This window comes from Ovis canadensis, chromosome 6, assembly GCF_042477335.2.
Source record: "Ovis canadensis isolate MfBH-ARS-UI-01 breed Bighorn chromosome 6, ARS-UI_OviCan_v2, whole genome shotgun sequence".
Lineage (NCBI taxonomy): Eukaryota > Metazoa > Chordata > Mammalia > Artiodactyla > Bovidae > Ovis > Ovis canadensis.
This window is the reverse complement of record NC_091250.1, coordinates 104,097,400-104,124,841: the sequence shown is the minus strand read 5'-3', so window position 1 is coordinate 104,124,841 and position 27,442 is coordinate 104,097,400. Positions and strand designations below refer to the sequence as shown.

The window sequence follows — 27,442 nt, the reverse complement described above, 5'->3', positions numbered from 1 at the left end:
CCTTTAAAATCTAGAAAGACAATTTTAGATGCAATCAGTACTAGTTTGTACATCAATGAATCTTTCTTGTCTCTCTCTCTTTTTTTTTTTTTTCAGTTATCTCAACATGATTTCTTTCTTGAGTGAGCAGTTTCATCTTGCTTGTTGTGACCCTTTTGTTGGTTTTAAGGGATGGCCCACAATGAACCTGATTTATAGAATGTATTTTTTGCCTTCACTTCTGTAACATGACTTCCTGAAGTTCACCCCCAAATTTCTATCAGCTAAATGTGATTTTTTTTTTTAAGTCTAGCTCTTAAGTCTCTGGAAAACTCAGTGCAAAATATTTTTAGTGGCTCTTTCAAACATTGTATTCTTTGGACTGTAAAGTGATACCTATGTTTGCTAAGGTTTTAGTTTTTTGAACTTGCTCCATGTTTGTGTTAAGTAATAAGCAGATTTGCAAGGGAAGGGTGCTACTCTGGGAAGACAGTTTCTTTCTTGTTTACAGCTTAGGCCTCTTGGCTTAGCCAGCTTGTAATGAACAAAGAAATTCACATTGTTTTATGAGAAAGATGAATAGACTTTTTTTTTTGAGATTTACTGAATACTGCTCAGTCTTCAATTTCTCTCCCTTTGCATGACACTGTATGTAAAAGGACATAGTCCAAAATATTTAATATCTCATAAAAGTATGATTTTTGTATTAAAAGAGTATTGTCAGGGTTACACTGAACATGTTACTACTACCTAACTTCCGTTAATCCAACTAAATGTATATGGAAATTTTACTTAGAAAACTGTAACTTCTAGCAGTATCAGATTAGTAGGATGCAGTATCTTCCAAAGTTAAACAATGATTTTAGCTGAATAAGAGCAACAGAAGAAACAAACTAGGAAACAGATTACTAATAGAGAATTTCTTATATTTAAAATGATATAAACAGCATAAATAACTTGGGATATTTTTATTATAAACAATATTTATATTAAATATAAATTTAATTGTTACCATCCTTTTTATTAAAGAAAAGGGAAGGAAAATTAGTGACTATAGCAAGAAGAGTATAGATGAGTTTATCTCTCAGGGTTCTTTTATTTTCAGTTATAGGAACTAACATCGAACTGTCTTTGGCAAGAATTGTTTTCCAAAGTAGTAAGAGAAGAATATCAGGTGGTAGTATTGTTTAATGACTCAGAAAACTGAAAAATCAAGATTTAAAAAATGGTTGCATCCAGAGTCTCAATGACATCACTGGAATATAACTATTGTCTCCATTAATAATCTTCACTTTCTTCTTCTTGTGCTAAATTTAAACCAACAGCTCTCCCATGCTCACCCCAAGCACCTTCACTACTACATTCTGCCAGTTTATAAGCCCAGAAGAGAGAACTTCTCTTTCCTAATAGTTCCAAATAAAACAGTTGTACATCATAGTTTCAGTGCCATGATTTAGGCCATCTGCCCATCCAATTACTAGAGTCAGGGAAATGGAATATAGTACTTGGGCATGCCTGGATCGATTTCCGCTGCTAGACCTGAGTGTTCAGGGGTGGAGTGGGGAAGTAAAGCCAGGAGGGTGTAGATTAATGTAGCTACCTGAATTCCCGGAGAAAGACAGATACCTCACACCTAGAGTTGCCATATATAGAAAGTGAAAATATAGAATTCTCATTTAAAATGGAATATTAGATAAACATGGAAGAAATTCTTAGAGTCAGGTAGGTCCCATGATCATATTTAGGACATACTTATACAAAACAAATTGTTGTCTATCTGACATTTGAATTAAACAGAGAATATAGTATTTTGTCTGACAACCCTGCCCACACCCAAACATTTCTGTGATTTATTCAAGAAATGATTGGAATAGGGCTGAGCAAGCAAAAGTGATGAGTGCACTCCTATGCTAATGAGGAACTGAATGTCAGCAGACATTACTGGGCCAAAAGAGTATAGAAGTGCTCTGTAGGCAAGCAGATTACAACAAGAGAAATGAAACATAAAATGTGTGACTGCAAAAGGAAAATGAAAGAGACCAGTGGCAGACTGTCTCCAGGGAATGTGGTGTTCCCAGTGTCAACCACACATTGGCATTTACCCAGAGCATTGCCAGCAACTGAGCAGCAAAGAAAGGCATTAGCCATCTGCGTCTATGGAGACTGAACCCCATGCTGCTATAGCTTTTGACCCTCACTGACCCCTGAGGGAATTCAGGATGGAGTGAGGCACTTTCTGCTCCAGGGAATCTGGTGGCACTGGTCTTTAGATAGTTGGATGTTTTTAGGAACAGATTTTATGATCTCAATCCTTGTATCTCTTCATATCTAGTTCAGTTCAGTCACGCAGTCATGTCCGACTCTTTGCAACCCCGTGGACTGTAGCATGCCAGGCTTCCCTGTCCATCACCAACTCCCAGAGCTTGCTCAAACTCACTTCCATAGAGTCGGTGATGCCATCCAACCATCTCATCCTCTGTCGTCCCCTTCTCCTCCTGCCTTCAATCTTTCCTAGCATTAGGGTCTTTTCCAATGAGTCAGTTGTTGTATCAGGTGGCCAAAGTATTGGAGTTCAGCTTCAGCATCAGTCCTTCCAAAGAAGCACTAAATCCCTTGATGGTGACATCAGATCCTCGTGACTAACAAAAAACCTTTTGTAAAATGAATGCTTCATGGTACTCCCCCTTCCCCCAAACCTTGTATATTGACTTTCGCCCACTGCTCCTCCGGGAGCAGCTCTCAGAGATATCTGATATGCTGCCTCCCAGGCTGCAGTCCTCATTTTTTAACTCACAGTTCTCAATTTGTGCATCTTTTTTGAGGTTCTCATTTCATAGTGAAAGAATTCAAAGGCAGAGTGGTAAATAAGAAGTGAATTTACCTAGAGAGAACAGGGCTTCCCTTGTGACTCAGCTGGTAAAGAATCCACCTGCAATGCAGGAGACCTGGGTTCCATCCCTGGGTTTGGAAGATCCCCTGGAGAAGGGAAAGGCTAGCCACTCCAGTATTCTGGACTTGAGAATTCCATGGGATCACAAAGAGTCGGACATGACTGAGCAACTTTCACTTTCAGGCTGAATGTAGACCATCTCAGAAGGTGAGAGAAAGATCCCCAAAATATGACATGGTTAGTTCTTATGGGTTGGGTAATTTTATAGACTAATGAGTGGAAGGATTATTACAGTTATTTAGGGGAAGAAGCAGGGATTTCCAAGAATTGGGCAACTGCCCAATTTTTGGTCTTTTATGGTTAGCTTCTTGATGAAAGTGAAAGATGAGAGGGAAAAAGTTGGCTTAAAACTCAACATTCAGAAAACTACAATCATGGCACCTGGTCCTATCACTTCATGGCAAATAGATGGGGAAACAATAGAAATAGCGACAGACTTTATTTCTGGGGGCTCCAAAATCACTGCAGATGGTGACTGTAGTTATGAAATGAAAAGATGCTTGCTCCTTGGGAGAAAAGCTATGACCAACCTAGACAGCATTATTAAAAAGCAGAGACATTACTTTGCCGACAAAGGTCCATCTAGTCAAAGCTATGGTTTTTCCACTCATCATGTATGGATGTGAGAGCTGGACTATAAAGAAAGCTGAATGCCAAAGAATTGATGCTTTTGAACTGTAGTGTTGGAGAAGACTCTCAAGAGTCCCTTGGACTGCAAGGAGATCCAACCAGTCCATCCTAAAGGATATCAGTCCTGAATATTCATTGGAAGAACTGAATATGAAGCTGAAACTCCAATACTCTGGCTACCTGATATGAAGAACTGACTCAATGGAAAAGACCCTGATGATGGGAAAGACTGAAGGCAGGAGAAGAAGGGGATAATGACAGAGGATGAGATGTCTGGATGGCATCACCGACTCGATGGACATGAGTTTGAGTAAGCTCTGGGAGTTGGTGATGGACAGGGAGGCCTGGCATGCTGCAGTCCATTTGGTCACAGAGTTGGACACGACTGAGTGACTGAACTGAACTGAACTGATTGTTAGCTTCAGAACTGTCGTGGCACTGGTGGGTGTGTCATTTGGCATACTCCCGTGTTACAATGAATGCGTAATGAGGCTCAAAGTCTACTGGAAGTCAGTAATCTGCCATCTTGGATCTAATTGATTCTAATCAGTTTCTGCCATATCCTGCAGCTATGTCCTTTTTTTTTTTTAAAGATTGTACCCTGACCCCTTCTCTCCTAACTCACTGGGAAGAGGAGGGCTTGAAAGGGAGGATTCAGCGACGTGAGCTGCCTATGCAACTTCCATTTCCCCATCTTCTTTTATTTCAAAGCCTTCTGCTTTCGTCTTTTAAAAATACAATCTCAGTACTATTCATGAACCCATACTTTTCCTAAACATGTACTTCAGAGGAGGTCAGCCTCAGTTGCGAAAGTTGATTTCTGATTGGAATAAGACATGTGTGGGTTTGTTCTTTGAATAATTTTTACATTGCCCTGTGATTCAATGCCAACCACTGAAACATGTCATTAAATGTACCAGAGGACCTCTAGGAAAGATTTTTGCCTACTTTTAAGAAAGACATGCAAAAAGATAGAATTTGTGATACCTGGTTGTGATGGGGAATTAGTGCAGCCATTCTGAAAGCTAATCTGAAGACAAGGCCTGTATATCAAGAATGGCAGGATATGAAAAGATGATATACCTGATATGCTGATGAACTGAGTAGTCCAGGAATCACCCTACCACTGGACCTCTTGTAATGCAAATTAATATATTTCCTGATTACTGGGAATGCTTTAAAGTTGTCTTTATTTGCAGCTAAAAACGTTCTAACTGACATATACGCAGGACTTTCTGTAATTAGACATTGAGATGAATTTTCTATTTTGTTTGTTTGCCAGTGATTACAAACTCAAATCATGAAAACATTTTTTTTCCTACTTAAAAGTTACGTTTTCTATTTAAAAAATACCATATGCTATCATTTAAAGTAGTCAGTGAAAACAAAAGCAAACATGTATTTTAGAATTAGAACTTGAGGGAAAAGAAATCATGGAAACTAATATTCATTCAATGGTAATGTCTCTTTTTTAAAAAAAGCAGCAGTTACTTAATGAAACTTCGGAATTGACATCATGAATTGGCCTGAATATATTACTTTGAACTATCATTATGGAATTTCCCAGTTGGTGAAGAGTTCAGCTGCTTTTCACAGAATCCTTTTATATCTTGGTAGAATGGTGTCCCCATATATGTGGAGATGCTGCTACTCTATCTAAAAAGAATAGAATCTTTGGGGTTGGAATACAATCTTAATCATACTATGATAGAGAATATGATAGAATCATCTACCCTACAGCTATTCCTTATGCCTAAGGAAGAACGGCAATTCTAAGTGAGGTAGCAATAAAGCCAGCTAAAAGTCACTTGCAGACTTGCATCTCCCCATATATGTGGAGATGCTGCTACTCTATCTTTTTAGAATCATAACAATAGGTGCTTGGTCATTCAGTCATGGCCAACTCTTTGCGACCCTAAAGTCTATAGCCTGCCAGACTCGTCTGCCCATGGGATTTCCCAGGCAAGAACATTGGAATGGGTTGTCATGCCCTCGTCCAGGGGATCTTCTGGACCCAGAGAGAGAACCTCAGTCTCCTGCACTGCAGGCAGATTCTTTACCTCTGAGCTACCAGGGAAGCCCAATAACAGCATACATTTATTTAAATTATATCAGTGGAAAAATCTCTATTGGATGATACAAACAGGTCAACACAATAACTTAACTCCTCTCTGCTTCTGACCTTAACAGATGACATGTGTTGGATTTTACACCTATTTTTAGCTCTCATCTTAGGTTCTCCACCTACAGTTGGAAAATCTAGCTGTGACATTCTAGTCACTTCATTTTCACAGTAGGAGTCTGTTCATGAAGAATACCAAATTTCTCCTTATAGATCCATTCTGTGTTTATTGTTACTGCCAAACATTTTCTTCCTCATTTTCTGAAGTGGAGGCACTACAGAGAAATCTGCTGTGAGACATTTTGGTAAAGTGACTCTTACTTTATCACTCACTGATTAACATGACATTAACTTGCTTTCCCCAAAGGAGTAGGAGAGCAGGGGGTGGGGGAATATACAGAATACAATTAAACGTTGCCAATGTCATATCTATTAAGACTTGATTTAGTGACATATAAAAGAAAACCCACATATGCCCTATGCACAATGGAAGTGCTATCCCCCTTACACTTTGTATAACAAAGTCTGATGCTAGGCAGCCCAGGGCTAGGATGCCAGCTCTGTAAAAAACCTTGGGGTATCCAATCCCTTCTTTATAGCTACTCTACCAAACCAAGTACATGCCTTGAATCCAAGGTTATCTCAAAGAACTCCTGTATCACATTCATGGGCCAGGCAGCTGGAAGGATTACTAAGTAAAGGACTAAAGGTGCTCACCTACTAAGATGAATCACATTCCTTTGAGGGGCTTGCATAGAAGCCTCTCATAAGAACCATGTCAAGCCATTGAGGTGTAAGCAGTACTTTGATTTATATCTCATTGACTTATCCTAAATCAAGTGTGGTCCTTAGTTACAAGGAAGTCTGCAAGTGACTTTTAGCTGGCTTTATTGCTACCTCACTTAGAATTGCCATTCTTCCTTAGGCATAAGGAATAGCGGTAGGTAGATGATTCTATCATATTCTCTATCATAGTATGATTAAGATTATATTCCAACCCCAAAGATTCAGAATTTGATCAGAACTTGTACCTTTCAAGTTTTAACTTTTACCCCTGTCATTTTTCACATCACAAGATTTTTTTCCAGAATGGGAAGTGATTTCATCAATCTACACTCACATTTCCTGTAAATATACGTAAGCATGTAAACATGCCATATTGCATCCTGAAAATGTCTTAAGCCCAAATGTTATAATCCACAAAGCAGATTTTATTCAATTTTACCTATTTTTTAGTCTATTTGAATAGATTTTATTCTATTCAAGATTCTGACTTAACACTAAAGATAACTGTATTTGTTATGACTTGATTGGTCACATGTTTGCCCCCAAACACTTCATATTTTCCATAAAAATAGGCTTTTATAATAAAATCTTTTTTTCATGAAAGCTCATTTACAGAAAGAATCTGCAGGGGCACAAAGAAGGATATAATCAAAATGTTTCAAAAATATTAAATTCTTATCAGAGCTTTCAAGCTAAGTTTCAAAACTTATATTTTCCAAAAAGTTTGAAAAATAGAAAGCTCACTCTTAAGTGCTAAGGGGATTGCCTTTGATATTTCTGTGAAGCTTGAAAAGGTACTATAAGGATTAGTTTTTGTAATGAAGTATAGGAAATATAGTAGCACAGTATAGCTATTGCAGGGGCTTAATTATTGATGGCTATATCGACATGAGTTTGAGTAAACTCCTGGAGTTGGCGATGGCCAGGGAGGCCTGGCGTGCTGCAGTCCATGGGGTCACAAATAGTTAGACATGACTGAGCAACTGAACTGAACTGGTATCTTCAGAGGCTCTGTTTTTCTGCTAATTCTGTTACACACCAGTCACTTTTGCTATCCAGCTCAGCCACAGCCCTTCAAATCACCTTAAATTCACTTACTTAAGCAGGATGCCAGCAGGGTATCATGAGAGATCCAGAGTTTGCAAGACCCACCACAGAATGTCACTATAGTTTCACTTCTTTCACTTGCTTATCAACGTCTCTGTGATTCTTCAGTCCCTAAAGCAGAACGCAGATCTGATAGGGAGTGTTTGGACATGATTAGCATCATATGTGTATGTGTTTATGTGTTAGTTGATTAGTCATGTCTGACTCTTTGACATGCCATGAACTGTAGCCCGCCAGGCTCCTCTTCCCTGGAATTCTCCAGGCAAGAATACTGGAGTGGGTTGCCTTTCCCTTCTCCAAGGGATCTTCCCAACCCAGTGACTGAACCCACGTCTTCCACGTTGCAGGCAGATTCTTTACCATCTGAGCTACCAGGGAAGCGCAATTAGCATCATCTTCACCGTTAATTGTTCTTATTCCTGTATTTATGGGGGCACAAAGAGAATGTTAGAATTAGACACAGAGGTATCTAAAATTTTGTAAAAGTGTGTGTCTGCTTTTTTATATACTATATTTGTAAACACTATTTATTTTTGGCTAGCGTCTTCTTTGTTGCACGTGGGCTTTGTTTAGTTGCAGTGAGAGTGGTTAGTCACTCTTGGTTGTGGTGTACAAGCTTCTAATTATAGTGACTTCTCTTGTTGTGGAGCTACACCCTAGAGTAAAGGTTCAGTAGTTATGGCACACAAGCTTAGTTGCCCCATGGCATGTGGGTCTTACCAGACCAGGAATCAAATCCATGTCCCCTGCATCAGCAAGTGAATTCTTAACCACTGGACTACCAGGGAAGTCTGTGTGTCCTCTTTTAAACTCTGAAGCTTTATAAAAGCATGAATTATTAACAATAGGTGTGTTCTAATACCCTCACTGGGATTCCCAGGTGATACCAGTGGTAAAGAACCCACCTGCCAATGCAGGAGACACAGGGGATGAAGGTTCGATTCCTGAGTTGGGAAGATCCCCTGGAGAAGGAAATGGCAACCCACTCGAGTTCTTGCCAGGAAGATACCATGGACAGAGGAGCCTGGTGGGCTACAGTCAACTGAGTTGCAATAAGCTGGACACAATTGAAGTGCCTTAGAAGGCACACATGTACTCAATACCCTGATTAGGTCTATTTAGTGTGTAACCCATGGACACTTCCACAAGTTTAAGCTTGCATAATTGATTATGACTACAGGACACAAATTCAGCTTCATTCTGAATATGAATCTGGTACAACTGTGTAATTCCCAGAATTAACATGTAAAGAAGTTTTAACTTTCTCAGGGTCTGCCAGACATGAGTACTCAATAAGTACTCATTGAGCGAAGATCAGTGCTATTTCTAAACTAACTCTCTCCAACTTGGTATTAGCTAAACAAGTTTGTCTCATTGGTGGTGGTTTAGTCACTAAGTCGTGTCTGACTCTTACAATCCTGTGGACCATAACCTGTCAGGCTCTTCTGTCCATGGGATTTTCCAGGCAAGATTGAATTTAATCCTAATTTTAACTGGAAGTAAGCATTCTAGATTCTCCTCTGCTTTATCTACTTTGTGCTCCACAAGAGATACTGTTACCCTTATTCGTTCTAAAGTTATCAGCATTTCATATTTTCCTTGACTAATTCCAGATTTTTTCTCACCTTTCTTTCAAAAGAAATATAACCATTTCATTTTTGATATATAAAATAAAATGTAGGAAGCTTTAAAAAGTGTAGAAATCTTCTCTTAACAGGAAATCATCACGACCACCATAACCATCATCATAGTAGTAGTAGCAGAACTATTTGTTGAGCACTTATGACTAAGTACTGTAGACACTATTTTTACTAACGTTAATCAGAATCACAGCAGCTCTGCAAAGTAGGTATCATTATCCCATTTTACAGATGAGAAAACTGAGGCTCAGAGAGGTTAGTTTTAAGTAAAATCATACTGCTGGGATGTGGCACTGCCAGGATTTGAAACCAGGTATATCTGATCATTATATTGTAATGTAGATATACTAGGAAAAATTCACTGTGAATGAAGAGATGTCACAGCCTCAGAACAATTTGTAATTAATGCGGAGGTGTATAAATAAAATCACCAGAATTATTCCACTACTGTGTTTTTTTTTTTTTTTGATATTTGACATTTGCCCACTTTAGGAATCCCAGAAAAGAACGTTGCAGGGGCAGAAGTGTTCTTGATAGAATAAAAGCAATGGTTGAAAGAAAAAGACTTCCTTCTTGAGTTCCTCATGCAATGAAAAAATAGATTCTCTTCTCTTACCAGAAAACCACCAATTTGAAGAGGAATGCAAGGCCAAACCAAAGGTGTCTTACTTAGAGCAGGATGAACTGTCCTTCTGAAATAGGTATTCAGCCTTCCTCATTCATGCATCAGACTTAATGACATGATGACTTTACTGGGATATTTCCATTGGAGACTGTCACTGACAGTTCTGCCAAAGAGAGCCATTTTTAGAACTGGGAGTTTGTGTGTGAATTTCCTATTTGAACACTGGCTATCACAATCTTTCACATTCTCAAGTGTCTGAAGAGACTGAGGTTGAATAGGAAGGTTGTTTGCAGGTGTAGTCTTCTGCTCCGTGTGGGTTTACAGCTCTTAAAAACAGCTTTTGAGGAAAGCTTTCTGTTTGATGTGGATGGTGGTGAGAGTTATGTACATACTGTGGAGCCAGTGTGATTCCCTTATGAGGAGAAAATTCCCAGCTAATGATCTAGCATTTGAGCTTGGGTCAAAGTGAGTTACAGTCTAGTTTTCTAACCTGAGTAGTCACATTCAGAGCCTCTACTTATACTTACAGGGGAGGGTGCTGTTGCTTCTCTGTATTTTTTAAAAGTGAAAAGAATATGAGTGAGATCTGTACTTCTGCAGTTCAGTTCCCATGTGGCTAAGGCTTGGTCCTCAATCTTCTTGACCAAGAGACACCACTTTTTCCCCCTCAACTTTACTAAAACCACAGAGGTGGAGAGGAAAATGTCTGTTCATTAATGTCAGACACCAATTCAAATGGCTTACAGGCCTCAGTACAACATTAAATAAGCCTTCGTATAAAACACGAGTCAGAATTGGTTCTGTCAAGCTTGTTTTTAGATATGTGGCTGTTTTAGTCATCAAGGCAGTATGTAAAATAAAGTCCTTTTCAGGTTTTATATATTTGAAATGGGAATGAGGATTCTTTCGTTGTATATGAGCAGTTTTCATTAATATCCTTTTTAGTATTTCAGGAATATATTTTATTTGTTTAATGCACCAAAGCATTTTCTTCTCCAAAACTATGATAATCAAAATCTGAGACAATTAGAACCTAAAAATGCCTCTCTTACTCTTTCTCTCCATGTAGATAGGTAAGTAGATAGAAAGGTATTCTAAAGATATGTATGTGTATGGCTATCTGTATATCACTCGATGTGTGTCTATGTATATATATATCTATTTGGAAAGTAAAAGAATTAAATTCCTTCCACAGCATAAAATAAAATTTTTATAGTTCTATTTTTCTTTTTTTTTAGTTTTTATTTTCTTTTAAAAAATTTTTTATTTTTACTTTATTTTGCTTTACAATACTGTATTGGCTTTGCCATACATTGACATGAATCCACCACGGGTGTACATGAGTTCCCAATCCTGAACCCCCTTCACACCTCCCACCCCATATCATCTCTCTGGATCATCCCCGTGCACCAGCCCCAAGCATCCTGTATCCTGTATTGAACACAGACTGGTGATTCATTTCTTACCTGATAGTATACATGTTTCAATGCCATTTTCCCAAATCATCCCACCCTCTCCCCTTTGTGACTGATTTTTTTAACTTAAGCATCTCAAAGATTCAGATATATACCTATCATAGCAGCCTGCTATCCAGATGAAGGCCAGTAAAATGTGGAAGACCTGTAGTGTCTGCCTAGCAGCATTTACTAGAAAACCATACTTACAAAAAATAAAGTAATATATGGTAACTGATCATCACACCACTAAATGCTGTTGTGTTGCCATGCTACAATTTTATTTTTAAGCTGCAGCTACTGGAAAAATAAGTGATTTGGACTTATATGATACAAATTCCATAGTCCATGATGAGAGTAACTTAAGCTAACCACTGTAAACTTATCAGTCTGTGACTTTGAAATTAATAGCCTCCATTTATTTAATAATTGCTTAGCCCGCACATGTTCTGTACCCCCACTTCCTGTGCTCTGCACCAAGGATACAGCTGGAGGAAGTCCTCTGTCCCTCCTGCAACCATCCGTCTGGCTGGTGGCACTGCTACCTGTGCAGGAATACTATTTTTCCCTGTGTTGTTCCATGTTGAGTTTACAGGACATCTGTCTAATCACGTGTGCATATGCACATTATTGAAGGCATAAACTGACAAGCAGCATCTTGGTGACTGTGGATGATAATGATAGGCCCCCCCAGAACATCCCCCTTTTTTTTTTTTTTCTGTAAGAAGTCCTTAGAAGGCCCATTGGGGAAACTGAAATGCCTGGATTCTTTTTGTTTCTTAATAGAGTCGGATCTGGAAGGCCTTGATGATCTAGGTACTGTTTACAGCAGCATTGACCAGCAGCTGAATGAAACCATGAGGCGCCGCAGACACGCAGGAGAAAATGATTACAACATCGAGGTACTGCTGGGAGTGGATGACTCTGTGGTCCGTTTCCATGGCAAAGAGCACGTCCAAAACTACCTCCTCACCCTGATGAACATTGTGAGTAGTGACTCCCTTTCTGAAGCTTTTTGATCTTTTAATTCACTTCTCCTGTTTTGCTCTGGTCTTTTGGAAACCTCTATGAGGTCTTCCATGACTACACCCCACATTCAAAATGTGTACGTAACTGCATTCAATTCAAATATTGATCTACAGATTTCACATACAAGATGCAAAACTAAAGGAAACATGAAGTGAAATTTTCTTTTGCGTGATCAACTATTGATCCATTGTCATGAAAGAGAAATCTTAAATTTAAAAAATTATAATGGGCTGGAATTATAACATCAATTATGGTTCTCATTTGGTTCTGGGGATAATCAAAACTCTCAGGACTGCCCTTCTGACTTGATGTGGACCACAAAGAATGAGATGGATCTTTCCAGCATCATTTTGCATCCCAGGATGATGAGGAATTATTTAGGCCTAATAACTCTGTGTGCATGCTTGCTTTTAGAGCTTTTGGATAGAGTAATATTTTTCACCATGATGCAGTTGAATGTAATATACATACAAAGCACAGTCAACTCTTGGCACAGTGCTGCCCTGCAATTATAAAGGACTCTAAATTTGTTCTCTATGTCTTCTTTATGAGCCTTAATCTTATCCAGAAGAAATTTAGCCGGTATCCTCAAACTGATGTCCTTCTTTCCCCAGGTGAACTGGCACAGGGCAGTTGAGGAGAAAAAATACATAAGTTACCTGCTTCTAAAAGATAACTAAGATAGTAGTATGCTCTGTTTTATATGTTTTATCATCTCCTAGAATGATAAAATACCATATTACTCTGGCAAATGTATTACCTAAGCCTATTCTCTCTTTCAGCTTTTGACTTTTAGTGTGATTTCTTTGGGCATCTTGCCTTATTTCCATGCTTAAGGTTAGATTTCCAACAATGCTTAATTTTATTAATCATGATTTTATTTATTCTAACATTTAAGACAATATGTTAAACATATAGTCTGTTCATTAGATGCCAATGTATAAAATTCTACATATATTATGTCTCTGTGAAATGGAAAATAGTGTAGAAACTGAGACACATGTTTATTTGTTTATTGGCACAGATCCCAGTTATGAAGACTGCTTAGCACACAGAAAGCAAATTCCCCTGAAGATGCTACTTTTATTAATACTTGCATCATTCATTGTGCCCCTGGATCACTTTCTTCTACACTAGGGATGGAGGCAGTCAGGACAGACTTGTTAGGAAGGCTCCTGGAGTAATGCAGTAGAGATTTGGAATAGTCTTTGTCCTCACAGTACTTATAATCTAGTCAAGGATAAAAGTGATGCAAAAAAACTGCAAAGGTTGAGGAATAAAAGGCATTCTATTATTAAGACATGTCAGTAGGCACTGTATTATAAGTTCGGTAAGACTTTAGAGGGAGCAGCTGTGAAGTGTTGAGATTATCAAATTGGAACTTAGGAGGCAGAGGCTTTAGTTCTAGCTATGTTCCTGGTTGACTTTGTGACCCTAGATAGTCATGTCCCTTCCTGGGATTTAGTTTCTGTGTTTATAAAATTAAAAGATTGTACAAGATGTTCAATAATCCTCTAATCCATCAGGAAGCTTCAGGTTAAAGTAGGTCTGTAGGGATTTGTTTCCTGGATTTTTTTGCTTTGTTTTTCAAAGGGCACATGGGATTGTCAAGGTTTTCTAGACAGACTCTGTTGACAGGAAAGTAGAAATGGCTATAGTATATTCACCAGACAGTAAGCTGAGGTGTCAAGGAAAACACAAAAGTGCTGCATTTTTAGTTTTATAACCATTGCAAAAGACGTTTTGTTTTTAAGACCATTAAAAAAGTTAGGTAATAGGCTAAGTCTCTATCACCAATACTAGAAATTATTCTAAAGCTAATCAAGCATCAGAGAATGGAACTGTAAGAGAGAATATAATTTTTAAAACTGAAGTTCATTTTGCATCTGAAGTAATTACTATATGTAGAGGTTTTTAGGTGGTAATAGTAACAGTCCCCCCTCTCTTCCTAAGTTCAGAATCAACTGAATGATAGGCATAGTGAAAAGGCAGATGATGAATACATAGTTTTATTATTGATAAGAGCTGAATTGCACATCATTTAAATGTATAGCCACAAATATTTTTCTTATTCTCAATTAGCTGAGAGCACTTTGTCCCAGCCCCTGCCACCCAGGAACATTTGGCAGTGTTTGGTAGGGAAGATCCTCTGGAGGAGGGCATGGAGAATTCTTGCCTGGAGATTCCCATGGACAGAGGAGCCTGGTGGGCTATAGTCCCCAGGGATCGCAAAGAGTTGGGGACAACTGAAACAATTTAGCATGCACCGAGACATTTTTGGTTGTCATAACTGGGAAAGGAAGCTACTGCCACTAGTGAGAGATACCAGGGATGCTGCTATACAACTGCAACATAAAGGGCAGCTCTCCATAATAGAGAAATATGGATTATCTGGTCTAAAATATCAGCAGTGCCAAGGTTTAGAAACCTTGTGATCAACTAGACAATCTTGCTCACAACCCTCTATCCCCAACCCCCAATTAAATCAAAGGTTTAATAGAAAACCTTTAATTTCAGGTTTTCAATTAAACTTAAAACTCAGTAATTTCAGATTTCCTTTGTAGGATGGGTAGAGAGCTGTAAGCATGACAGACTGAAGACTGAATCTCTTCCTTTCCTCCCTACGCTCCCATTGCTCTGTTGCAGACTGTTAAATCTGTAACACTGAAATGAGAATGCCCTGTCTCAAATTGATCAATGAAATAAGAGTGGGAGAAATGAAAAAAACCAATAATGATATTCTAATGAAACTATCTCGTGGAAATTTGAAGCAAAGGAAATAAGTTGGGGTTTTTTGTTGTTGTTTTCTGTGATGTTTGGAATAATTAGTAACTTCCTATGCTAGCCTTGTTTTATGGCTTCCCATGGTTATCTAAAATCATGGCTCTCCAAACTTGAGCCCTACCCAAACATAGAGGCTTTCTTTACATGTCACAGGGAGCTTTCCTGGTGGCTCAGATGGTAAAGCATCTGCCTGCAATGCGGGAGACCGGGGTTCGATTCCTGGGTCGGGAAGATCCCCTGGAGAAGGAAATGGCAATCCACTCCAGCACTCTTGCCTGGAAAATCCCATGGACTGAGGGACCTGATAGGCTACAGTCCATGGGGTCGCAAAGAGTGGGACACGACTGAGCGACTTCACTTTCACTTTACATGTCACAGAGGTTCAGGCAGAAACTATAGAAGAAAACTGACAGCAAAAAGTCTATTTCCTTGCATTGATTTGGGGAGAAATGGAGGGGTTACCAGGTGGCGCTAATGGTAAAGAACACACCTGCCAATGCAGGAGGGGCAAGAGACTCGGGTTCATATACCTGGGTGGGGAAGATCCCTTGGAGAAGGGCGCAACAGCTTGCTCTAGTTTTCTTGCCTGGAGAATCCCATGGACAAAGGAGCCTGGTGTGCTACAGTCTATTGGGTCGCAAAGAGTCAAACATGACTGAAGCGATTTAGCATGCATGCACGTGTCCCTGTGATAGAGAAAAGATCAGTTTCCTTTAGTCTCGTTTGGCACCTCTAAATTAGTTAACTAGTCGGTTAACTAGTTAACTAGTCGGTTAACTAGTCAACAAGTCGGTTAACTAGTTAGTTAAACGTCTATGTAATGAAAGAACGGATAAGTGAACAAATGAGTGTAAACAACATAGAGGTAGATTGTGAACAGACAGAAACTGGATTTGAAATAAGAGGATATAAATGACATGAAGGCTTTAATCAGTTTAACAATACAATAAAAGAAGTGTTTAGAAAGGAATTTAGCATTTGGTCATCTCAATATTTTTTCAAGTATCTTGCAACATGGAAAATTATTGTGACTTTTTTTTCCCCTAGAGGAGACAGAGGCTTAAAATGTCAATAAAATTGAGGTAAATTTTTACAATTATTTGAAGTTAGTGAAACAATCTGAGATAATGATAATACAGTGATGGTAATCATTAAAAGAAGACAAGGAAGGGGCTTCCCTGGCGGTCTGGTGGTGAAGATCCTGCATTTCCAATGCAGAGGAAGCAGGTTCTATCCCTAGTTGGGGAACTAGGATCCCACATGCTGCATGGCCAAAAACAAAAGACAGTGACTAGCTTCTGTGTTCGGAGAAGGCAATGGCACCCCACTCCAGTACTCTTGCCTGGAAAATCCCATGGACGGAGGAGCCTGGTGGGCTGGAGTTCATGGGGTCGCTAGGAGTCCAACACGACTGAGTGACTTCACTTTCACTTTTCACTTTCACGCATTGGAGAAGGAAATGGCAACCCACTCCAGTGTTATTGCCTGGAGAATCCCAGGGACGGGGGAGCCTGGTGGGCTGCCGTCTCTGGGGTCGCACAGAGTTGGACACAACTGCAGCGACGTAGCAGCAGCAGCAGCTTCTGTGTTGGTGAACACATCACAGTGCTGGGAGGGTGAGAGCCTGGAAAGAGCATGGAAGCTGTGTACCTCTCCCCACAAACCTTGCCTTCTGCACCTCTTACGTTTGTCTGTTCCTGAGTTGTATCAATCATTTAAAAATAAATATGTAGGAGGTGCAAGACAATAATGGAAAGGCAAGAGAGTCTTGCGTCTAAGCCTGCCCCTAGCACTATATGGTAGGAGAGCTTGTACAAGTACTAACTTCCCAGGTTCCTCACCAGGAAAATGTGAATAGTGGTGGCTGTGCTCACAGGAAAATTCTAAAGAAGAAAGGAGAGCGTGAACATAGAACGTCTAGCACCGAGGAGATTAGCAGATGGCCAGTTGACAGTGGCTGTAAAGAACCCAAAGCTCTTCCCACAATTTGCTTTTCCCCCTAAATTCTACAAAGGGAAGCAGAAGGCTCATCATGTGACATGAAGAAAGGTGACATGTTTGCAAGTATCTGCCATGAATCACTGAGAGGCACAGGGCTTGCTCCAAAACAAAATGGCAATTTTGTGAGGGATTTAAACAAGGGCAGCACAGCCCCCACCCCCACTTGAAGCCCCAGTTTTCCCAGAATCTCAGAGCAGAAAACATCATAAAGGATTTGCTCAGGGTGATGTCTGGAGCCTAGGATGGAACCCATCTCAGCACCCAATCTCATGAGCCTTTTGCCATCTATGAGCCAGGACCAGAATCTGGAGAGAAAGGGATGCAGACCTCACTGAGCTGATTTCATTCTCAATATTAACCTGGAGTGGGGGGGAGGGACAGGCAAAAAACCCTTCCTGGAACCATTTTCTCCAAAAATTAAGAGTCTTGCATTTTATTGGGGGAGGTGCAACAAAGCCTATTGTGTTCAGGGAACAGACAAAGACCAGTGACATCTTAAAGAGAAAAAGTCTACCCCAGTATTTAGGGTAGAAAAAACCTTGGCGGAGAGCAACTGCCATGCTGTGAGAATACTCAAGCATCTCTGTGGTGTGGCTCATGTGATGAAAATCAGGTACTTCTGGCCAGAAGCCAGCACCGCTGCCATACATACAGGAAATCCGCCTTCCAAGTGGCATCCTTATAGCAGGTGGCGCTAGTGGTAAAGAATAAGCCTGCCAATGCAGGAGGTGCAAGAGACGTGTGTTCAGTCCCTGGGTGGGGAAGATCCCCTGGAGCAGGAAATGGCAATCCATTCTAGTATTCTTTCTGGGAAATCCCATGGACAGAGGAGCCTGGCGGTCTATAGTCTATGGGGTCCCAAAGAGTCGAACATGACTGAGCATGCACGGTCTAGACCCTAATCAAGGCTTCAGGTGAATAGACCCAGCTGACATCTGACATTGACTTCATGAGAAAAACCAAGCTGGGACCACCCAGCCAAATTGTTCCCAAATTTCTGACTCATGGAAACTGTGAGAGAATATATGATTTTTTGTGCTTTAACAAAGTAGAAACAGGTGGCTTTAACAAAGTAGAAGAAGGGGGAGAAGATAGGTTATTGGGAGGTAGGAAGGTGAAACTTCAAGTTCTATTTAATTTTAACTCCAGTTAATCATAGTTTAAGTATAACCAAGAAAAACACTTGAAGCATAAGTCAAGAGTAATGTTAAATAGCTTTGGTTTACCTGCTATTTTAAATTAGATAGTTGCCACCTTTGGGACACAAATGTATTTCCTTTGTTTTAGGCCCTTATTGCCTAATGATAGTGTGCGTGTGCTTAGTTGGGTCCGACTTTGTAACCCCATGAACTGCAGCCCCCTAGGTTCTTCTGTCCATGGGGATTCTCCAGGCAAGAATACTGGAGTGGGTTGCCATGCCCTCCTCCAGGGGATCATCCCAAACCAGGGATCCCAAACCATGTCTCCTGCATTGCAGGCAGATTCTTTACCATCTGAGCCACCACAGAAGTCCAAGAATACTGGGTCTGTAGCCTATCCGTTCTCCAGGGGATCTTCCCAACCGAGGAATCGAACCAAGGTCTCCTGCATTGCAGGAAGATCCTTTACCAGCTGAGCTACCAGGGAAGTCCAATGATAGTGATGACTGTGCAAATGAGTATACTAAAGTTCTTTATGTGATTTGTCTTGGGAATCTTGGGATTTGGACACTGGAAAGACAGCTCATTGAGTTAACACTTTCCTCTGGGGTCTCAAGTGAACAGGCCCCAGGTGATTTTAATAAGATTCCTTAAGAGGAAACATGCCCTCCACTGAATCCCCAGCTTCTTTGCAAATGAATCAATGAAAGTGAGAATCTCCATTTGCCTTCCATCTACGTTTATTTTTAACTCATCCTCTTTCATAGAACTCGAAATTTCTCCCAGATGCATCTATAGAGAAAAAATAAACAGATATGACTGTATTTTAAAACAACACGAGGAGCCATCAGAATCATTTAAATTGAGGGGCATTCTACACGATAACTGACCAATACTCTTCAAAACTATCAGAATCTTGAAAGAAAAACTGAGGAACTGTCCTAGATTTAGGAACACTAAGAAGATATGGCAACAAAATGTCATAGATTGGATCATAGAACAGTAAAAAGGTATTTCTGGAACAGTTGATAAACTTTTAAGTGAGTCTTTAGGTTAGTTAATTGTATCACATTAAAATTAATTTTCTAAATTTGTGCTGTGTATTGTAGTTATGATGAATGTTAGCATTTGAAGAACTTGGGTCAGGGGTGTATGGAAATTCTTTTTTCTGTATGTCTAATCTTTTTTGTAAGTCTGAAATTACTTCAGAATGAGGTTAATGAAAAAAGTAAATGCATTAAAAGAACACCTGATCTGATGTTTGCTCCTGTTTCATTTATTGTGTTTTTAACTTTTAAAGGTTATAATATAAAATGCTATTTTTTGAGAGACTTCAAATATGGGTAGAAATGGGTTGTCAGAGAAAGTGATTTATGTATTTTTGCTTAACCACAACAGGAAGAAAATATACAATGATTATATGATACAATAGTAAATAAAGTCAATATTAAAGTATTAAAAACTCTTTACTCTTAAACATAAACTTTCATTAAAGCATAGCTGACATGTAATAAAATATGCATTTTAAGTGTATCATTTAATAGTGTTTTATTAAAAATTATTATTATTATTTGTCTCAGCATAGTGTTCTTGCAGATACTTTCAGAGTTTAGAGCAAATAAATTGAAGCTTGCCTATCCCTCCTTTTCTCAGTAAATGACTCTTTTAGGCATCCACTTATTCAAACCAGAAACCTTCTAGCATAATAGAGGTGTTTCCTCACTTGTGGATATACTTTACTAGGGGAAATTAGATTTGTAATTTATTATGTATAAAATCATCTAGAAAGTGCTAATTGACTGAAAGCAAGTATTGATTCTCTGCTATGGGGGAAGATTACTAGGGTGTCTTTGAACTAGAGGTATGGAGAAGTATGGTTGAATGTTAGAAGTTAGATCTTTGAAGATGAACAACAGGGAATTCCAGTCAGAAAGACAGTTGAATATTCAAAGTTCCAAATAGATGCACAGCATATATTTGAATTTGACTACGTACAGGTTACATGAAGGAGATTAATGTAAAATAAGAAAATGAACTTAGATAGCAATTATAGAACTTTCCAGAGAGGTTGCTCCTTTTTGTTCACTTCTGTTTATAGTTTTTCAGCCAACAATGGATGGATATTTACTATGTTTAATACATTGGGAGAATATAAAGAAATTCTTTGTAGATTATACCAGGAAGCACAGATTTTGGTAAAGATGACAAAATGAAGACCACTCTTCAAAATGTTAGTTTGATTTGAAAGAAGTAGCAGCTGGTGCTACAGGATCATGACATTTTTTGCTGCTGTTGTTCTGGAACTGGTTAACTTTTACCAAATTATTAAGTGAAAGTCAAAAGGACATAAAAGCCATATGTTCCATCTACTCTAATCCTTTTAGAAGCTAGAATTTCTCTCAGCCACTGCGATAGCTAACAGTACTTACCGTTTGTCTTGACTCTGGGAATCATTTTCTTTCTTTGCATATTCACTTTTACACCTTTTGGTGATAAAGGGTGATGGCATTACTATCTTATTTTTATCCTTTCTTTGTCTCAGGCAAAGCTTTCCTTTTTATTATGTATTAATATATCTATTTGTGACAGGATAAAGAAAAGGTAAAGAAGTATTAATATTCTAATATGGACAAAAATTAACCTACCTAATTTGTTTCTAAAAGCAACCCAGAAAGTAGATCTTGGGTTGGTTTTCACCATCATAATAAACTGGTATCAGAATTTGAAGTCCACATATATTGGGACTAGTAAACAAAAATAGCACATGAGTATAAATTGTGTAAAAGTGAATCTATTCATTAAACATTTATTCAACTCTCAGTCCAATGATTCCTGCCCTTAAGAATCTTATGAAAAAGAAACTCAAGGATCATGGAATTTCCCATTTGGAAGTACCATAAGAAGCATATTATTATTATCCCTTCATTTTATAGATGAGGAAATAACAGCACATATATTCTGTACTATTTTGCTTACAGCAGTTATTGTTGGTCAGATGAAATTAAATGTATTGGCTTCAGAAAACCTCATCTTTCCACAATTTCCACTGTGTTCAGAACCAAGGCTACGGGTAGAAGATATCATGGCAATTAAAATCCATCTTTGGTGCCTTTGTTCTTTGTTGTCTCTAAACTTTCTTCCCATTGTCCCTTCCTCCCCCTTCATCTCCATTCTTCTTTCATGGTAATATTTCATTCATGAAGATCAGGGTCAACTGTCAGCTCCTGTGAACCTTTCACAAACCATCTCCTTATTATAAAATGTGTGAATTCCTGGCGGCAGCTCTCTGACAGGTTGTTTGCTCCTTGAGTACAGTTACTATGCATTTTAAAATTTCATGCAGCTGCTGCTGCTGCTGCTAAGTCGCTTCGGTCGTGTCCGACTCTGTGCGACCCCATAGATGGAAGCCCACCAGGCTTCCCTGTCCCTGGGATTCTCCAGGCAAGAACACTGGAGTGGGCTGCCATTTCCTTCTCCAATGCATGAAAGTGAAAAGGGAAAGTGAAGTCGTTCAGTTGTGTCTGACTCTTAGTGACCCTATGGACTGTGGCCTACCAGGTTCCTCTGTCCATGGGATTTTCCAGGCAAGAGTACTGGAGTGGGGTGCCATTGCCTTCTCCTTTTAAGCTTCATATTTACATCTAAAATAGTGTCAGGGCTTCCTGGTGCTAGTGGTAAAGAACCTAGGAGACTTAAGAGTTCCAGGTTTAATCCTTAGGTCAGGAAGATCCCCTGGAGGAGGACATGGGAACCCACTCCAGTATTCTTGCCTGAAGGATCCCATGGACAGAGGAGCCTGGCAGGCTACAGTCCACAGAGTTGCAAAGAGTCGGACTGAGTGACTTAGCACACACACATAAAAACAATGTCAGCCACATAGTATACATCCAATAAAATTGTAACTGATTCAGTATTTTAGCAAATATTTTAATGCTGTGTACCAAGTATTTAGTTGGGAACACAAAAGACATTTTCTGTTCATACTCAGATTACAGATTGGTGGGGAAATCAAGCAAGCACATCAAAGATTATGATAAGAGTTCTACAGTGAACCAACAGTTTGCTTAGAAAGGGAATAACAGGGCTAACGAGTGGTAGGGACAGTCTTCTCCCAAGAAATGATGGTTAAGTTGAGATTGAAAAAAGAAGAAAGAGCCATTGAATAAGAGCAAGTGTTTTAGTTATAAAAAGAAAGCCACTGTGGCTTGAGTCTATCATTCAAGGAGTCAGGTGGAGCTTGAAGAAGAGGGCAGGCATCTTCCAGGTCATGGGAGGAGACTGAATTCAATTCTAAGAGAATTAGTGGAAAGTCATTGAAAGCCTTTTTCTGTGTTGTAAAGAATAGATGGCAGTGATCTAGGGACAATGAAGACAGATCAATTAGAAATCAATTGTAGATGTCTAGGCAGATGATAGTTTACTGGACAATGACGATTGCAACAATAAGGGAGTATTCACAGTAGAGTGGCTTCCCAGGTGGCAGGAGACTTGGGTTCATTCCCTGGGTCAGGAAGTTTCCCTGGAGAAGGAAATGGCAACCCACTCCAGTATTCTTGCCTGGGAAATCCCATGGTCAAAGGAACATGGTGGGTTGCAGTCCATGGGGTCACAAAGAGCAGGACACGTCTTAGTGACGAAACAGCAGCAGCAGCAACATTCATAGTATAATCAATAGAATTTGTCAGTGGATCAAATAGGGAGCTCAAGGGAAGGGAGGAATCCATCGTGATTTACACCTTTCTGGTTTGAATACTACTGGATAATGGTGCCATGCACATAGATGGGGTGGCCTATTTAAAAAAACAAGATTGTGTAGACTCAAGGCTAATGATTCAATCTTTGAAGATATTAGAAATAATCTAGTTTCAGATTCAGAAGAACGATTTAATGTCTTTAAGAATGGGGGTTTATACTGCTGGAGAAGGAAATAGCAACCCACTCCAGTGTTCTTGCCTGGAAAATCCCATGGACGGAGGAGACTGGTGGTCTACAGCCAATGGCTTCGCAAAGAGTTGGACACAACTGAGCAACTGGCACAACAGTTAGCCTTTGCTGTGTGCCTGGTCATGATGTTAAATGCTTCACAAGAATTATGGAAAATTCTTCAACTATAGGTTCATTTTCAGTCCTAGTTTGTAAATTAAGAGATTGAAATGTAAAGATGTAAAAATGTAAAGAACTGGATAGATCCTTGGGCCTTCAGAAACGCCTGCTCTTCCTCCCTAGGCTTTACTGCCTCTTGTTGCAAAGTTGATGCATTTTTGTATATCCCCTGCCAAATAAAATTCTGATGTCTTTACTTGTTCCTTTATCTTGTTAGAATACCGTTCAAGCCCTAACATTGAGAGTTCAGTTACTTGTGTGATTGAATCAAATCAGCTAGCAATCTAGTTGAAGATTCTCCCTAACAGGATGATAAAGCAGATTCTGCAGTTGGAGGAGGAGGAAGGCAGGTATTTTCCTTCCATGTGCCAGAAGTTTCTCATCACTAACACTTTGTGGTGGCAGGTATCTCTGTCATTCGCTAAGATTTGTGAGGTGATCTGGGTCTGATGTGCCTATTAAAATGTTCAGTGCCCTGCAGAGAATTGAGTCAATCCCTTAATCTCAGGATTTACCAAAAGAAAACAATTCATTAAAAAAAGTGTAACTCCCTTTTTTAAATGTGCGAAAAAAAAAGAAATCTTGTACTTCCAAGTAATTATTAATCATTAAGAACATTCAGTTTTCTCATGTACTAAAATTGGCCATCTATGACAGACAATGAACTGGGAATTCATAAATGTGTTTTGCTGGATATGGCAAGCTTCCCTACCTAATACTTTTATAGGAAAATGTATACTCCTGGAAGTGCACTAGTCCTAACAGAGCATTAATGGACTTATCCAAGGATTAGCAAACTAATGTGGTTATTGGTTGCTTAATGATGATTCAATCCCTTCACTGCTTTTAATTTCTTAGCTAGTGTTTCTGAAAATGCTGAATGTGAGTTCGAGGCAGATTTATCTAGGGAGTATACATGTTCAGGCAACTTGAGCAAATCCTGTAGCCGGTTCTGTGATTTGGGTTATTGTCTTTAATTATCTTTAATCCGTTCTTTACATTTGAATTCACATCAGCCCTCCAGACATTTAGCAGACATACCCTCCCATAGGCCAAGTCTTCTTAGATTCTAGGGAGGCAAAAATGAATACAATTTAGCTCCTTTTTCACGAGAAGCTAACTCTAGCAGTGAAATAAACAAATCAAGAAGTAATAATAATAAAATGTGATAGTTTCTTGAAGAGATTCAGCCACAAAATACTGTGTAAACATCAACTGAGAAGGAGGGGATGTGGTTTGGCAAGTAACATAACTGGCAAATGAAATCTTCATAGAGGATGTGTCATTTGACTTGAAACTTAGAGAATGAATTAGCATTTCCCTGCTAGAAAAAAAGAGAAGATGGGTTTGGGAAGATGGGGAACAGATTTTATAAAGATTTTAAAAGTGGTAGCTCATGATGTCTTTAGTGCTACTGGAGGTGGAGATGGCAGAAGGTGAGGCTGGGTAAAGAATCTGAGGCTGCCTGTAGAAAAATGTATGTATTATGCTAAGGAGTTTGAAATTCACGGTGCTAGTGAAGAACGTTTATGGAAAGGATTTTAAAGATTAGTCTGTGTTATAAAAAGAGAATTCAGGATAAAATTGAATGATTTGGAGGAAGAGACTATGTTAGACATTGTGCTATGAACATAGACTCATGGTATTAATATATGTGACCAAATTAGGGGACAAACTGTAGTCCATCTGACTTCAAATTCCTTTTGATTTATACTATCCCTTCCTACCTCAAAAAACTTACTGTCCCCAATGTGGATTGAACACACAAGGTCACAGAGACAGACTGGAGTAAGCACACATCATTTCAGCCACCCCTTGTATAAATATGTACACCTTCCCTGGAATATCCTGGACCCATCATTCTAGAAGAAACTCCCTTCATCACAGGTGAAAATAACATGACATAATATGCAAACAGTGCTGCTGTTTCATAGGTCCTTTACTTTTAACGGAACAAGAAATAAATACTTGTTTCCCTGGTTTGTTTCAGCCTTTATTTTTTCAAGGGTCCTACAGCAGAAAAACTTTTTAGTTTGCTAAGCAAATCGTCTTTCTCATTCTTGAAGAAAGAAATCAGTTCTGCCAGAGCTTTTGGTATGTTTCCACTATTCCAAAGGCTGGAAGACTTCATGAAGCCTTATAGCTGAATTGCCTATCCTTGGTCCACCCAAAGCTCCTTTGATACCTAGGGAAGTCAAAGCATAATTAACCATAAAATAAGAGCCTCATGCTTACAGAGAACAGCTATGTGAACCCGATAACCCGTCCTTCTGGAGAACGAATGAAATGAGCCCAAATTAGCCAAATGAAAATATTTGCAAAGGTTTTAAGAGGTGGTTGCAGCAGTCCAACTGAGTAGGACACATACCGAGGTGCTGGACATGAAGGTGGACAAGAGAGACAGATGTGAGAGGTACTGCAGGACTTGGTAATATACTGACTATAATGCTTGAAGAAGAAGAAAGAATCAAGATGGTTTCATCTTTGGGACCTCCCTAGTGGTCCAGTGGTTAAGAATCCACACTTCCAATGCAGCAGGTGTGGATTTGATCTCTGGTTTGGGGAACTAAGATCCCACATGCCACTCAGTATGGCCAAAAATAAATAATTTTTTTTAAAGATGGTTTCATATTTAACTGTGATAGAATACTCAGAGAGAAGAACAGGAGAGGGTGAGTATACTTTGAGATATATTAATGTATTTCCAAATAGATAGATCTCTTACTAGAGCTGAACAGATGACTGTGAAGCCTAAGAGAGGTGATTCAGTGTGAGATACTTGGGATTCATCAGTCTATAGAAATTGGTTGAAGAAACAGCAGTGGATGAAATATTGCAGAGGAAGTATGTGAAAAGAAGATCAAAAACAAAACATTGAGACACACTGACGTGTGTGGGTGAGCCAGTGGAAAAGGAGCAATTATTAAAATATAGCTAAATAACTTGAATATCATTGATGAATTTGAATAATATCATTGATGAATGTAGTGATAAACAGTACTAAATGCTACAAAATATTATAGGGGGCTTTATTTTTTCATAATGAAGGAAAATTGGGAATATTAGTAAAAGAGGGAAAAGAACCTCAAGAAGGGGAGCGATTGAATACAAAAAATGGCATTGATTTTTTGGAGCAAATAAATATGTTTAAGGAGGTGTGAGTGAGTGGGAGAAGTCACTCAGTCATGTCCGACTCTTTGTGACCCCATGGACGGTAGCCTACCAAGCTCCTCTTTCCATAGGATTTTCCAGGCAAGAGGACTGGAGTGGGTTGCCATTTCCTTCTCCAGGAGATCTTCCCAACCCAGGGATTGAATCCAGGTCTCCCACATTGTAGGCAGATGCTTTACTATCTGAGCCACCAGGGAAGAGCCCTAAGGAAGTGTGAGAGAGCCTAAAGGAAGGAAACTTAGCACTTCCACTATGACAGGAAGAAATAAACAGGCAAGATGGTTATAACAGAGAACAGACATTGGTGTCATATAGACTTATTGGATTTGTAGCTGTGCTAATCATTTGGGGCACAAATTGCATAACTTCTCTGGGTCTCAGTCTCTTTTTTATATATCACGATGTCCCCTTCGTAGTGTTTGAGATTCATGATAACAGAGGTTGAGCTTTTATACCAGCTCCTCCCTTTTTCCTGGATCACTTGTTCCCCAGAGAGGCAACTGCCTATTTTCTTCTTGTCCAAATGGGTCTTCACGCTCTGAATCCCACAGCTTCAGGGAGCTTCTTCCTCTCTCTCTTATCCTCTAGCTCATCACTCAGATTTTCTTCAGAGCACCCTTTCCCGTCCGAAATGACCTCGTCTGCATGTCTTTTTGTGATGATTTATATTTTCCATGCTTAGTGCCTGTTTTACCTATTAGAATGTATTCATGGTAAGAGCAGCGTTCCCTGGAGACTCAGCGGTAAAGAACCTGCCTGCCAATGCAGGAGACTCAGGTTCGATCTCTGGGCCAGAAAGATCCCCTGGAGAAGGAAATGGCAACTCACTCCATTATTCTTGCCTAGGAAATCCCTTGGGCAGAGGAGTCTGGTGGGCTACAGTCTATAGGGCTGCAAAAGAATTGGACACGACTTAGCAATC

General features: G+C 39.4%; 1 protein-coding gene across 2 annotated transcripts in view; it reads left to right on the top strand.

The window, feature by feature from the left end:
• ADAMTS3 (ADAM metallopeptidase with thrombospondin type 1 motif 3) overlaps nt 1-27,442 on the top strand; it is a 293,355-nt gene that overhangs the window by 216,253 nt on the left and 49,660 nt on the right. For both annotated transcript variants that reach the window (XM_069594325.1, XM_069594324.1), the window contains exon 5: nt 12,080-12,279. In XM_069594325.1, the coding sequence (XP_069450426.1) occupies nt 12,080-12,279 (200 nt within the window). The remainder of the gene's footprint in view (nt 1-12,079; nt 12,280-27,442) is intronic.